At 39.3% G+C, this 15,409-nt stretch overlaps 6 protein-coding genes across 6 annotated transcripts; 4 read left to right on the top strand and 2 right to left on the bottom strand.

Moving 5' to 3' along the window:
- Nucleotides 1-136: 136 nt before the first annotated feature.
- On the bottom strand, nucleotides 137-658 carry HNT2 (bis(5'-adenosyl)-triphosphatase; the record flags this gene model as incomplete). The annotated part of the gene is made up of 1 exon (XM_043195876.1): nucleotides 137-658. One exon carries the CDS (start codon nucleotides 656-658, stop codon nucleotides 137-139), a length of 522 nt encoding a protein of 173 aa, XP_043049581.1.
- A 204-nt stretch (nucleotides 659-862) lies between these two features.
- TSA1B (Tsa1bp) lies at nucleotides 863-1,456 on the bottom strand (the record flags this gene model as incomplete). The annotated part of the gene is made up of 1 exon (XM_043195877.1): nucleotides 863-1,456. The coding sequence occupies one exon, from the start codon at nucleotides 1,454-1,456 to the stop codon at nucleotides 863-865; it is 594 nt and encodes a 197-aa protein (XP_043049582.1).
- A 908-nt stretch (nucleotides 1,457-2,364) lies between these two features.
- Nucleotides 2,365-4,722, top strand: SEC18 (AAA family ATPase; the record flags this gene model as incomplete). Its single annotated transcript, XM_043195878.1, has 1 exon — nucleotides 2,365-4,722. The coding sequence occupies one exon, from the start codon at nucleotides 2,365-2,367 to the stop codon at nucleotides 4,720-4,722; it is 2,358 nt and encodes a 785-aa protein (XP_043049583.1).
- A 1,100-nt stretch (nucleotides 4,723-5,822) lies between these two features.
- On the top strand, nucleotides 5,823-6,458 carry KQ657_005240 (uncharacterized protein; the record flags this gene model as incomplete). Its single annotated transcript, XM_043195879.1, has 2 exons — nucleotides 5,823-5,828; nucleotides 5,850-6,458. The coding sequence occupies 2 exons, from the start codon at nucleotides 5,823-5,825 to the stop codon at nucleotides 6,456-6,458; spliced, it is 615 nt and encodes a 204-aa protein (XP_043049584.1).
- A 702-nt stretch (nucleotides 6,459-7,160) lies between these two features.
- On the top strand, nucleotides 7,161-12,535 carry KQ657_005241 (uncharacterized protein; the record flags this gene model as incomplete). Its single annotated transcript, XM_043195880.1, has 7 exons — nucleotides 7,161-8,322; nucleotides 8,431-8,437; nucleotides 8,775-10,828; nucleotides 10,933-10,957; nucleotides 11,307-11,329; nucleotides 11,419-11,436; nucleotides 11,709-12,535. 7 exons carry the CDS (start codon nucleotides 7,161-7,163, stop codon nucleotides 12,533-12,535), a joined length of 4,116 nt encoding a protein of 1,371 aa, XP_043049585.1.
- Nucleotides 12,536-12,772: 237 nt separating this feature from the next.
- On the top strand, nucleotides 12,773-15,385 carry KQ657_005242 (uncharacterized protein; the record flags this gene model as incomplete). The annotated part of the gene is made up of 1 exon (XM_043195881.1): nucleotides 12,773-15,385. One exon carries the CDS (start codon nucleotides 12,773-12,775, stop codon nucleotides 15,383-15,385), a length of 2,613 nt encoding a protein of 870 aa, XP_043049586.1.
- Nucleotides 15,386-15,409: the final 24 nt, after the last annotated feature.

Consider the following 15,409-nt stretch of genomic DNA (forward strand, 5'->3'; position numbering starts at 1 on the left):
ACTGAGTACTGAAATGTACAGTAGTACAGTAGTACAGTAGTATAGTAGTACAGTAGTACAGCAGTACAGTATTACTTTAATATACCGCAATACATACATACATACATACATACATACATACATATATATATTATGTCTATACTATCTTATCTTTGAATCTTGTCAATTCTTCAGAAAGCCATTCAGCTTCCTTCTCCATAACCTCCATCGACCGAGGCTCTCTCTTATCTTCATTCACCGAGAAACTTGACCCGTTATGGAAAGCCAGCTTCCGGCGATTGAAGTCGGTTTCGGCATCCCATTTCTCTAACCCTTGATAGAACTGTGCGTCTTCCATATCGTTACGATACCGTGGGATAATATGAGTGTGGAGATGAGGAACAGATTGGCCTGATTCTGGTCCATCTTGGATCAGAATATTGAGTGAATCGGCTTTGTACGCGTGCATTATAAACCTGTGAATCAATTGTAATGATAGCATGTAATCTGCTGATTCCTCGGGGGTCAAGTCAGCGAGACGATATGCTGATGTTCGAAGAGGAACTAGTAAAACATGACCAGGTACTAAAGGTCTTAAGTTGACTAAGGCATATGTGTATTTAGATTGGAAAAAGACCTGGGGTGTCACCAAATGTTTATAAAAATAAATACTCTTCATTATAGACAGAGAGGGTATAGATAGTTGATTAAATTAAGGCTCAGTATAAACTCGTATACGGGGAAGTCACGTGACACATTTGCGGATTTATATTATACTACTTGTGCTTCTTCTACAACCACAAATGCTAAAATTAAAATATGTACGATATCTATTTCTGTATAATATCTATTTCTATAAAATAAGTCACATTAAATAAATTAATTAATCCTTGTTAACCTTGTTGAAGTATTCCTTAGACTTCTCAACTTCAGGCTTGATGGTTTCAGCACCTGGAGTCCAGTTAGCAGGACAAACTTCACCATACTTTTCGGTGAATTGGAAGGCTTCCAACAATCTAATGGATTCTTCAACAGATCTACCAACTGGCAAGTCATTGATAGTGATTTGTCTCAAGACCCCGTTAGGGTCAATCAAAAAGATACCTCTCAAAGCAATACCAGCATCTTCAATCAAAACACCGTAATCCTTAGACAAAGAGTGGTTGGTATCAGCCAACAATGGGATGTTGACAGGCCCTAATCCACCGTCCTTCTTGGCAACATTGGTCCAAGCCAATAAGGAGTATTCAGAATCAGTAGAAGCAAACAAAACTTGAGCATCTAAATCAGCAAACTTCTTAACAGCTTCAGAATAAGCAATGATTTCAGTTGGACAAACAAAAGTGAAAGCCAATGGAATAAAGGCTAAAAGAACCCATTTACCCTTATATTGTTCTAAAGTGATTTCTTCAAAGACACCATCAACGACAGCAGTCTTCTTGAAAGATGGAGCAGGCTTTTGAACGGTAGCAACCATTATGTATTATTATGTATAATTAATTAAGTTTTTTTTTTAATGATAAAAATCTATTACAACTTGAGAAGGATATCCACCACTATTTATACTATTTCCAGAGGATTCTTCAGATGTTAATTTAAACTATGCCGTATCCCCAATTAGGCCACAGTATCCGAAAAGATGAGCAGCGCTACCATTATATGCACTTGTGATAACTATAATCCTACAAGCCGTCGATCGGCCATCGGCAATCGAATCTATTGTTAATTCTACAATTGGTAGCGCTGACAATTACTGATACGCCACAGTTATTGGTTGAAGCAAGGCCAACAGACGCGTATTGTGTTCTAGAATTCTATGGATTTGGTCTATTCTGACAAATAGTGCCCACACTTTCTTTTATGGTAACAGGACGGGAATTATTAATGGTTATCGGCTCAGTTATCACATGAAGCGATCAAATTAAGTCTGGACTTATATATTATAAAGCCTGCATGAAATTCTGCCACTTCCATTAAAGAATTATTCTATAGTAGACCATATCTCATGCTACGGTTATACCGTAATTAAGGTGATACGATTGTAGAGAATGATGGATCTGATGGACGACATTATTTCGCTTCTTGCATGAACGACATCGTCATAGTACTTACAAGTCTAATATCCGTTAAATCACCACATTCATTTCGCCCACATATACACCTGTTGTTGCCTTCATAACCACAAGGTTAGTTTATTTGGACTTTTCTTATTGCATCATAAAAAGACATGCATCCAAATTAGGCAAGCATAGTCTCATAATTACATAATAATTTTCCGGAACAAAACTTGTTCTCAACACTAAAGCACTTTGACAACTCGTTCACTTGATTGCTATTAAATACGATCCAACCTCCTCATAAACATTGTCCAGTATCAATATCAAGATGGAAAAATTTGGATTCCATAAAGTTTCAAACTCTCCGACCCACCCGGGCGCTCCGACAATCACTCACTATAGAAATGATGATGTTCCACCAAACGTTCCTCCACGTCGAAATGATGATGCCAGATTTGCTACTGCTCAATTTGCAGCAGGTGCATGTCCATCAAACCAAGTAGCTTTGTCTAATCGTGTTGCCGTTAATCCAAACGATTTCCCTCAAGTTGCTGATAATTCCCCCATTGCTCTTGATAATCGATTTGTATACCATATGATTAAAGATCCTTCTATGGCTCCACACTCAGTCGGTCTTGCTGGTAATATGCGTACATGGGGTGGATGGTCACTTGGATCCCAATTAACTGTGTCTTCATGGCCCGCTTCTGCCACCCAATATTTAAGCCGAATTGATTTATTGGTTGATTTCCGTTCTAAATCCAAAGCTCATTCTTTACCAATTTCTCATGAAGAATTGGTTGATGTATTTCTTGCTAATTACTCAAATCAAATCTTACAACCCACTCAAACTATTGTGATGGATTTTAAAGGTCAAATCTTTCAAATCTTGATCAATTCAGTGGAAATAATTGATCGTCAAACCACTAAATTGACCCAATCAACAGAAATAGATTTAAAGGGGGTTTTACTTAAACAAACAGATATAAACTTTTACCCATATCAAGACTCTAAAATTCAAATTGTCACTCACACTGGGAACAAACAGGGCAAAGCAATTACTCAAGTTCGGCCCAGAGCTAAAAAACCAATCATTAACCCTGATTTTAAATTGGAAGATTTGGGTATTGGTGGGTTGGATGAAGAATTCAAGGATATCTTTAGAAGAGCATTTAATTCTCGTATTTTACCCCCAGAATTGGCTACTAAATTGGCAATAAAGCATTGCAAAGGTCTTTTACTTTATGGTCCTCCAGGTACAGGTAAAACATTAATTGCTAGAAAATTATCTAAAATGCTTAATGGTAAGGAACCAAAGATTGTAAATGGTCCTGAAATGTTAAGTAAATATGTTGGGCAATCTGAAGAAAACATTAGAGCTTTATTCAAAGAAGCAGAGGCTGAATTTAAGCAAAAGGGTGATGATTCTGATTTGCATGTTATTATTTTTGATGAATTGGATTCAGTCTTCAAACAAAGAGGATCTGCTCGTAGCGATGGTACTGGAGTTGGAGATAATGTTGTTAATCAATTATTGTCTAAGATGGATGGTGTCGATCAATTAAATAATATTTTGGTTATTGGTATGACCAATAGATTAGATTTGATTGACTCTGCACTTTTAAGACCGGGTCGTTTTGAAATCCAGATTGAAATTAGTTTACCTGATGAAAAAGGTCGTAAACAAATTCTTTTAATTCATACCAATGAATTACGTGAAAATGGAATGCTAGCAGCTGATATTGATTTCGATGAACTTGCAACTCAAACTAAAAACTTTACTGGTGCCGAAATAGAAGGGTTATGTAACTCTGCCAAATCCTTTGCTATATCAAGACACACTAAATCCAATTCCATTGCTACATTGGATATTCTGTCGATTAATTCAATGAAGGTGAGTCGAGATGATTTCCTTTTGGCTTTGGATGAAGTTGTTCCTGCTTTTGGTACCAATGAAGAAGATTTAAAACGTCAAGCACCTCATGGAATCATTGAATTTTCAGAATATATTAATACCTTATTTGTTAAAGGTGAATCATTTATTGAAGAAATCAAACATTCTGAAACCGAACAATTGATTACTGTTTTACTTTATGGAGCACCAGGTACTGGGAAATCGGCCATAGCTGCTCGATTAGCTGAACTGTCCAAATTCCCCTTTGTTAAGCTTTTATCAGCAGAAAACATTGTGGGGATGTCTGAACCAGCTAAAATCCAATACATTGATAATTTGTTCCGAGACGTTTATAAATCTCCATTATCAGTATTGGTGATTGATAAGATCGAAACCTTAATCAACTATGTCCCAATTGGGCCCCGATTCTCCAATGAGATACTTCAATTACTTATGGTATATTTGTCTAAGAAACCTCCAAAGGATAGAAAGTTGTTGATCTTGGGTACAACGTCTCAATTCACTACCTTGAAGCATATGAATTTGACAGACAGTTTCACAAATACCCTTGCCATTAAACCGGTCAATACAGAGGAGATCGGTAAAGTCATGGCAAAATTAGGATTGATGAATGAACTGGAAAGACATGCAATTGTAACTGAATTGAGTTCTATGCGTCCTCTTTCCATTGGGATCAAGAAGTTGATCCAAGTGCTTATGAACTGTAAGTATTTGGGAAGTAATGTTAATGGTGTAGTCGAAGCAATCGTTGAAGCTTCAGAAGATGTCTGATTAAATGTCGTATATACTCGTATATTACTCGTATTTTAGCCGTATATTAATACAGTATTGCCTTAAATTCGCACCTTCAACATCGTAACGTCTTCATCAACTATGACTAAAAGACCCGGACTAAAGAGTCTCTGCTGCCTTCAGGAATGCTGACTCCCATCACTACCAACTATTTCAGGATAGAACAGGACCTAGCAAGTGAAGATCCGTGACATGCTCCGTGAATATGGATGAATATCATTATGGAGAACGTAATCCATCAAACACTACAAGCATCGTTTGTGGCGCTCTGCCTCATATGTTTGTCTCGTCCGAAAACTGGCAATCAATTCAGGTTTAAATATACTGGAATGATAAAACGAGAATATTCCATCTGCATGATGAGCAAGAATAAGCTTCAAGCAGTGCTTGGACTATTGCAAATACACATTATGTGATATTTGAGATTTTCGAGATACTACATAGTCAATTAAAGTATTTCCTTGGTAATATGGCATGGAGGAGTGATAATACACCTGAACAACGTGCAGTGATTAATGGCAAATTATTGAGATACACAGCATACTGTTTTCTCACCTGAATCGGTTCCATTTGAATATTATTTTCTGGAGAGCATCACATCTGCCGGTTTATAGTAGAGAAGTTTGATAGAGGCAATAAGGGACCAATCAATATAAGCAGTCAAAATATACCCTTTGAACAAACGTATGTCGTCAAGGGGACAGAGGAGAGCAGAATGGATGAAACCGAATTGCTTGATAGGAAGCTGACCGAAAAGCCGATACGTTGACTGTAACAGCTATTTGGCTTTTTACATCATCGAATGGTACGGTTTTCTTCAAGTAGGACGTTATTCATACGTTATGCAGTACAGATGTAGTCGTATATTTCTTGTATATTGTCAGACCTGCATACTCGTAAATTTGACATATTTCCAGTACCCAAAACACCACAATACTCCAAGAACTACGACTGACAGGTCCAATCTCGTTCTTATAGAGTCTCTGCTACTATTAAAAATGTTAATTCCAATCTCTACCAACTTTTCTAAAATAGAACTTCACTTAGCAAGTGAAGATCGTCGTAGATGCTTCATCAAAATGAATGTGTCACAATATGATGAATAGAGGGGATCACATCCGTCCAAGCCAATTATGGTGTACTCACTGGATCCAATATCGCTTGAACATGAGACGGGTAGCAGCTATGATAGTGATACTACTACTACTACTACTACTACTACTGGTGCTGGTGCTGGTGCTGGTGCTGTTGTTACAGGTGCTACTACTGCTCCTGTTGGTGACGATGGTATTGCTCACATTTGCTCACTGCAAGGTGAATACTGCTATGGCAACCATACTCCCGAGGACACAGAAAGCGTTGCTCTGCCTCATATTGCAGTGTTGTCTGGACCAGAGAACCATGGGTTTATTCCCGAGTTAAACCTACAACAAAATGACCGTGTTGCATCAAAAGCACCAAAGCACAGTGCGCATCTGAGTCACCATCTTCAGTTGATAGATCAGACTTTACGGCGAAACTCACAGTCTGAGTCTGATTTTATTGAATCCAGGAACCTAGGGGTCTCTCCAAATGGTAGTACGTGCTCTTCATTGGGTACAAATGCTTTAGGATCCGATCGTGAACCAGAAACAACCGCAACGCATCATCGAAGCATTATTCATCCTCAGCTCAACGGCAGCCTTGAGGTGACTATATCATACAATCCTTGCTAATATCCTGCGTTAAATACGCACATTCCATTGATGTCTATGCGTATGTCTCGAGAGAAATACGGGATTCCGAAAGTCTGGGTGAGAAAGCTGACAATGAATCCGTATCTAAGGTTACCAGTTGGCAAGGAGACCATATGCACCGGCTGAAATTGGCCATAAAGGAGCTTCAAAAAGTGTTAGGACTCGAAGATTTTCCTATTTCAGTCACAGAGTAGGTGCAAGATGTGATTATAGAGATTTACAAACTAAGCTAAAGTATCCTCTCGCAAGCAAACAACGGATAAAAGGTAATACGCTCAATGATTATTGAAGCATATCCCAATACACAGCCATACTTTCCCAAGCTTGGATCGGATCCAACTGAATGTAGTTGACGCTGAAGAATATGCGTAACTTTAGAACATACAAACTAAAGGGAGCAGGACTGATTCAACAGCATTACCCCAGATTTACTTGAACTGCCTAATCAGCTGACCATAATCATATTTATTCAATTTCAGCCACCATCGATTGTTACGGTTATTGTCTTGTCTGATACGTAGTCGTATATTAGCTTATATTAACTGTATTAATAGTCAGATGTTGCTGCATCTTGGAAAAACGATATGCCCTATGAGTTCGCACCATAACATGGTATTTTCTTAATCAATTACGACTAGCGGGTCCATTCTCGTACTTAAGGCGTCTTGTTTGTCATTAGGAATGCTTAGCCCTGTCGTTTCCGACTCGTTTTCTATGATAGAACTAGACTTAGCGAGTGATGATTATCATGGATGCAAAACGAATGTGTCGCAGCATCATGGATTAGAGGGATCACACCCGTCTATGCCACTTATGGTGTTACCACTCGATGCAGTATCCCCTGAGCTTAAGACAGATATGAGCTCTAATAACGATACTACTGATGCTGCTGGTAATGGTACTTCTTATCTTTCGGCACAACAAGCTGAGTATCACTACGGACACCATATTCCGTCAGGCATAGAAAGCATCGTTTTTGATGCTCTGCCTCATATGTTCGTGTCTTCTGAACCGGAGGACCACAGGTTCATGCCCGAACTCTATCTTCGACAAAATGAACGCGTCGAATCCGAGGCCGTATTCATTTCAAATTACAGTAGGCCTCCGAGTCATCATGAATTGATCGATCAGACTCAGTGGCAACACCAACAGTCTGAGTCTGCTTGCATTCCCATCAGAGACCAAGGAGTTAGGTTAACCGAGATAAGCTCATCATTGGATGCAAAACCTTTCGGGTCAGAGCCAGAACTTGTGTCAGAAACAGACCCAATAACCGAACCAACATATCACCGATGCATTATTCGTCCTTACCTCAATGGCAGCCTTAACGTCACCATAATCTATGAGCCTACCAAGTATCCTGCGTTGAATATCAGCGAGCCATTGAAACCTATGGGTATATTTCGAGAGAAGTACGGGATTCCCCACCATCTGGGTGAGAAACACGACCATAAGTCTTTATTTAAATTTACCGATGACAAACAACGAGATCATTACTACCAGAGGATGAACAGACGGAAGCTTCAAGAAGTGCTAGGACTCCAAGAGTTCCCTATTGAAGTTACATTATATTTGGAGAAAGTGGTTGTAGAGATTGTACAAACTAAATTAAAGCATCCCATTGGACACAAAACATGGATGCGAGAAACTACACCTATGGAAAGAGTGGAGATTATTGACAGATTATTGAGATATACAGCCATACTCTTCCCGAACTTGGATCGATTCCATTTGGATGTTATTTTGCGGAGGGCATCGTATTTTGCGATGCAAACTAATAAAAGAAAGGAGAGAAGACACAAGGAAGTAAAGGCAAAGAAGTCCGAGAAATACATACAGTCTAGTAGTTCGTTGAACAAAGGTACGCGAACAAAGTGAATAGAGGAACCTGAAGGAATATATTGAAAGAGCACGACTACTCGAACGCAATAGCTTGACCGGAATTACTCAGTTAGAAAGTTGATCAGCTCATTGACCAGCTGTCTGTCTGATAGTCATTGTCTCGATGGAAAGGGCCTTTACATAGTTCCCTGTATACAAGTTGTGGGGGTGGGATGGGGAGGAACACAAAGTCTGGGACAAAATTTATTAAGTAATGGTGCATTTAAATGGTAGCCAACATCAAGGAGAAACTAGCAATGTCTAATTCTAGTGAGTTGATTGTTTAATTTCTACTTTAAAAGTATTAAAGTACTAGTTGAGGTTTTATTTCTTGGTTCAAGATTTTCGGCTATACCAACAATCCATTCTACTGGTCTTCTCCGAGTTAAAGGTTTCACATACATATTAAGGAAGGCAGCTTTTATTTTTAATGGGTAATAATACTTCTACGTCGACACGAAAATCGACTGCTAGTGGGTTGAAACCTACGATGTCTAATCGTGAAGAAGCTTATAAGAATTTGGATGAAGAGTTCAGTGACTTGATCCTTCATCAAGTGAAAACTGATCCACAACCATTGACCACTACTCATAGAGAACAACTTGCTGGACTTGGTCAACATCAACATGAATTAGACTTGAGAAAGTCTGTTTTAAATGAATCCATTAAGGCAGAGTTAGTGTCACAGAAATCAGACTCGGGTTTAGGGTCCAGATCGGGTTCAGAATCATTCCCCGTTCTCAAATCACAAGCTCAACCGGATCTTGCACCAGGATGGGTGGGTGGAGATTCCATTGCTGCTACTACAAACACTTCTACCGTAGAGGCATATGCCCATCAGCCGAACGACCTACTGATTCATTATCGTCAGTTTCTGAGCGATCTTCTTGAAGACGAATTCAACGAAGTCCATGACGGGTTACTAGAAACAGATGATGAAACAGAAAACGAAGTACACAGAAATATTATCCCCAAGAAAGATGACGACGAAGATACCACAGAGTCCTCGATTCAGCTGAAATTAGATAGAGACATAGAAATGTCAGGACCTGGCGACCTCGATGACGTCATGGATGACATTGACATTTCAACAAGTGATGCAGATAGAGAAATGGATAGAGATTTGTCAATGCCAGATTTGAGTCAAGTTGAACACAGAGATGCTCAACAAGATCAAAATCAACAGCAACAGCAACAACAACAGCAACAACAACAGCAACATCAGCAACAACAACAACATCATCATCATCAGCAGCAACAACAACAACAACAACAACAACAACAACAACAACAACATCAGCAACAACAACAACAACAACAACTGAATCAAAGCAAAACTATTCCTATCGAAATCAAATGGGTTAATTCCAATAACGAGCCCATTAAAAAAGTCTCCATTATTGGGTCTTTCTCTAATTGGAGGGATGTACTTCGGTTGAAACGTTCAAGTAAACATCCTAATGAATATGTGACAACTATGCGGTTACCTTTAGGTGTGCATAAGTTATTGTATATTGTGAACAATGAGTATCGGGTTAGCGATCAGTTACCAACAGCCACTGATCAAGAAGGGATATTTTTCAATTGGTTTGAAGTCATTGATGATTTCCGTTTATTCAACCACTCCCAAAACCAAACTTTTCATCAAGGTGCATCATCCGAGTATGATGCCAATATAGTAACACAGCCACCATCCTCTGTGGTTGCAGGTGAGTATGAAGTAAATAGGATAAGAGAAGCATCCAATAGTTTCTTAGAGAAGATTTCAAAAGATTATGATGAGCAGCATGTTGAATATGCCGAAAGTGTGCCTCTGCTGCAACAACAACAACAACAACAACAACAACAGCAACAACAACAACAACAACAACAGCAACAACAACAACAACAACAACAACAGCAACAGCAGCACTATCAAGTACCAGGAAGTCAAATTTTCAATCAACAACAACAGTCAATACCTCCACCACAGAATTTTGCCAGTGGTGATCTTGTTTCACTGAATAACTCGACATATGCTCGATTCGATGCTTCGAGTTCATCTCTAGTTAACCATTCAATTGAAAACAAAACTCTTGAATATTCCAGCGATATTCCAGATATGTTTTTGAACTATTCTTACTTCAAGGAGAATACGAACTTTGAATTAACAGAACCACCGCAATTGCCAGCTCAATTGAACAATGTTCTATTAAACAAAATGAATAACCAACATCAGAGTATGCGTGAACTGGTCAGCTATGCGGGACAAGGGCCAGGGAAGTTGCGTCCTCAATTGAAAAGAAGTGATAGTTCATATTACGCATCCAATAAGGATTCATATCATCTTTCAATTCCAAACCATGTAATTTTGAATCACTTGATGACAACACTGATTAAGAATGATGTTCTTACAGTTGCTTGTATCACCAGATATTCAGGAAAGTTTGTCACCCAAATTATGCATTCACCTGCTGAGCAATCCAAGAGTGAGTCATGAAGGGCCGAACATAAAGATATATATTGGCATCAACAATAGAAGTGACGAAGCTACAGTCATAATGAGTATATGAGGCATGTATGATGCACCTAGATCAGTGCCAAGAGGATAGACTCCAGTATTTTGGATATTATTCATATCATTGGCAAATGACTCACCTTGTTCATGACTACATATGAAATGACGTAGATGGAGGATGATACCGAAATGAAATTAAACTTTACAATCATTTTGAATGGGCTAAGTTTCGTTGGAGAATACCGGAATACTTCAATTGATTACCATCAACGAGTATCAACTTATACTATTCATAAGTAGAATGATATACGGTAGAATGATTCTGCCACTCGTAAAATTTCAAAATTTTACGAGTGTGGGGGCATTTACGAAACAATACCACATGCTGCACCTCACAATAGTATGTAGTGACGCCATATGTGCTATCAAGGTACTTCACATGCGTTAAGGCTTGGAGGAGCCATGCGCAAAAGTATTGCAGACTTTCAGACACAGCCTTGGAATATAAAAGTGTGACCATAAAGACAGACATTTATACTTAACGAATACTGACTTCATTAGACGATTGTATAGCCGGAAGTAAGTATAATCAATAGCCAATGCACGTGCCAGACAATCCTTGTATATAACTTAATATCAGACTTTTATGGAACATCACTAGTTGGTGTTCGGGTGTCTTATATTTCGGGTCCTGCGGATTGTTATGAATGTAACCATAGCGTTAGAGAAGTGTTAAAACATACTATTCTTGGAACATATATAAACGCCAAGCGAGAAAACTAAAAATTGATTGAGACTAGTCATATTGTGACCAGTAATATTTTATAATCACAGTATCATGTCGTGGACAGGATTAAAGAAAGCCATCAACAGAGCGGGAAACCAAGTGCTTGTGAGGACCGGTCAAGTGGAACAATCTATTGACAAGGAGTTTGAATTTGAAGAGAAGCGGTATCGGGAGATGGAGAAGACTAGTGGCAAGCTTCATAAGGAGCTTCGGAGTTATTTGGAGCTGCTCCGGATTGTCACTCAAGCACAAACGAATGTAGGAGAAGTACTTAGCGAGTATTATGGTAGTGGCAAACATATTACAGATAATGATAATAATGTTACAGGTAATAATGATACGTCAGATTTTGCCGTACAATATTTTCAAACGGTCAAGAAGATAGGAGAAGAAACACTATTGGATTTAGAAGGTCCTTATAATCAGACTATACTAAATCCTTTATCCCGATTCAATTCGTATTACCCGGAGATTAATTCCGCCATCAAGAAGCGGGCCCGGAAGCAACTTGATTATGATCTGCTCAAGTGCAAAGTGAATAAGATGATTGACAAGGAGCAGCAGAATGTACAAGAACATAGAGAAAGAGATCCTCGATTACCGGAGTTAAATAAACAGTTACAAGCGGCAGAAGAAACATATACCAAATTGAATGATCAACTTAAACAGGAACTCCCCAATTTTGTTAATCTCCGGATCCCCTTTTTGGATCCATCGTTTTCACTGTTTGTTAAGCTACAAATGAAGTTCTTTGATGATAATTACCAGCAGTTAAGTCAACTTGAACTGAGGTTGGATGCAAAGTCACGTGAGGAGTATATTAAGGGTGATTTGGATAAGAAGATTGATCTTGCATTGGTAAAGATGAAGGAGTTGAATATAACAGTGTAGAGTTACAAATCTGACGTGTCACATTACTATATACAATTGTTACTTGTCGCATTTACTATACAATTGTGACGTATCCCATTAAGTGTATCACGGAAGGGTTTATATGGTTGCCATGGTTATCGCCAATTTTATTGGCGAAGCACTACCTTCGACTGGGGGCACTGTGTTAAGGTGTAGCACATACTGTTCTACATACTGTTCTATATACTGCTCTCTCTATATATAAATCTGTTAGTGATGTTGAGACGACGTATCACACAGTTTAGACGAGCGCAACCTGAGTCTGACAAGGTTCTAGGCCCTTCGTTCTGGGATGAGTACGTCTCGTTCCTTACCAAAGCAGATTACAAGCAAATGACTGGTGATCCGATCCTCCCCCACAGCAAGAAATACAGCTCCAGTTCCAATGCCGTCAAATTGCTTGAATCGTATTTTGAACAGTTGAACTTGGACATACCGTCAGTGCAAGCATTGATAGCGTTACTCAAGTCTCCGTTCACCCAAGGTGACGTTAGCAAGGCATTCGTGCTAGGTCGGTTCTTCCAGTTGAGCGAACAGGGATTCTTTGTTACCATTGAAGGTAGAGATAAGTTCGGATGTGCTATTCAGTTCCAAGGATCAGAGAACTGGGAAAATGTCATGTGCTATTTGGATGCCACTATGTTTGCCATGTTTGCTAATCTTGATAGTTTTGAACAGATGCTCTTTGTCTCCAACTTGCATCCTCAAGCCAGTGATGTCCATCAATTGAGTGTATTGCTTCGGATGTATGTCAACCTTATCCGATCCGGTAATTTGGTCACTACGGATATTACTGTCGGTATTTGCAACGTGTTATTCCGGTTAGGGTTCACAGAAGCCTTATCTCATCGTCAACAGGATGCTGCTTCGTTGTTTGAGTTTTTAACAGAGGTGTTGTTGATGCCCATGCTTACATTTAAAGTTGATATTAAACATCCCGGGAAGTTTAATAAGGAAGACGATCAGAAGTTTACAAAGGAACGAATATTGTTTGTGTCGTTGCCTGAGGAGGCAGAGGCAGAGGCAGAGGTAGAAGCAACGGCAAAGGCAGCAGCTTCAGTCTCAACGTCATCATCATCACTGCCAGACACTACAGCATCAGCTTCGGCTACAACTTCAGCCTCGGATGATGGAGTTCTTCTAGAAGAATGTCTTGAACTGTACTTTAACAATTCCATTGTGGTTAAACGGGAATTAGAAAGGAGATTAACTTTGGATACGTTACGTGAAACTCCGGGGCTAGTTACCCACAACGGAGAGAATGCTGATAATTCCTCTGAAGCTTCTTCTCCATTAACACAATCGTTACATAGAGATAGAAAGAGCAGCAACCCCCGGTATACCTTGAGAACAAGATCTTCAACTCTTTCGATCTGGTCTTTAAATGAAATTGATTCCGTAGGTGGAGAAGGAGGAGGAGGGAGAAATAATTCTACTACTACTACTTCTTCTACTACGCATCATGGTCCTCCAAATCTGCCAAAAGAAGTTAGTTTACCAGCTTGGATGTTTCTTAAATTATTACCATTCTATACGGATGTCGATGATTCAGCAGCTGCAAATGTCAAGGAGTTTGCAAATAGAAGGCCAATTCTTCCTATTTGTCTTAAGAACTATTCCTTTGATAGTGCTGATGGTAGTTCCAAGAAATCAAACAAAAGAGTCATAATACCTCCAATAATTTTATTACCTCAGTTTGTTGCTGATGATCCCAATGAACAGAGACTTCCAGATAACTTCAGATTGATCCTAGAGAGTGCTGTGTTCCATAAAGGAGTTTCGATCCATTCAGGCCATTTTGTTTCGGCTATACGGAAGAATAATAGGGAAACACTTGTTAATGATGAAGAAGCTTCTAATGCTCCATGGTTGTTATACGACGACATGAAGAAGAATGGCCGTGTGGTGGAGAAGACTTTTGATGAGATCTTTGAAAAGGAATGGCCCTATTTGTTATTCTATCGTTTGGTATCCGATAACGACGGAGAAGTGAAACCTTCTACAGCTGTTCGTGATGCTGATGGGTTTAAGGAACTGTATTGGAATCCAGCAGCAGCTACTAATACTAATGATGAATACCATCAACTTCCACCACCCATGACCTCTGCATTCTTGAACACTTCATTATCACCAATCTTATCAGCAAGCAATTCACCTCAACTCTCATCGTCTGAAGTTGGAGAAGAATTTAGTAATTTGTCTCTAAACAAGGAACTTTCAGGTAGTTCCTCCGTCCCACTCCCGGATATTCCTCCTACGGACCCTTCATTTATTGATATAAGAGACAAATACTATTGGTATGTCACAGATGAGAATAGAAACTATGTTAGAGAGTTGAAACCCGAGAAGAACAAACGAGAACCCAGTTTTAGTATCCCTCGACGGAACTCAAGGTGGAGTCAAGATTCCTCCATCGATGACGATGCAGTTTCAAGCACAAGAAGTGGTGGGTTCGCTTATAATGTTCTAACGAATACTTCACTGAATGGTCGTTCCATACCCATCGATGACCGGGCAACGTCTCCTAAAACAGTGGAATACAGCCCAGACGAGATCGATAATAAGTTAGGGAAAGCTGGTGTTGTACCCAGTGAAGGTGGATCACTCAAGAGTAACATATCTTCACCTGCTCTTAATGAGGTTGCAGTTGAAGGAAGTAGTATTAAATTTTCCCTGGGAAGTGCCGAAGAAATTGTGTCAGATCAAGGCACCAGTGGTCAACCACAGCCACACAAGCATCATCACCATCATCATCATCACTTTACCCATGCTAAAAGCACATCAAAGAAACGAAACCAATACAAGAAGGAGAAATGTATTATTGTGTGAATAAATGAACTATTGAACGATTTG

Source organism: Scheffersomyces spartinae, assembly GCF_019049425.1.
Source record: "Scheffersomyces spartinae strain ARV_011 chromosome Unknown scaffold_9, whole genome shotgun sequence".
NCBI lineage: Eukaryota > Fungi > Ascomycota > Pichiomycetes > Serinales > Debaryomycetaceae > Lizanozyma > Lizanozyma spartinae.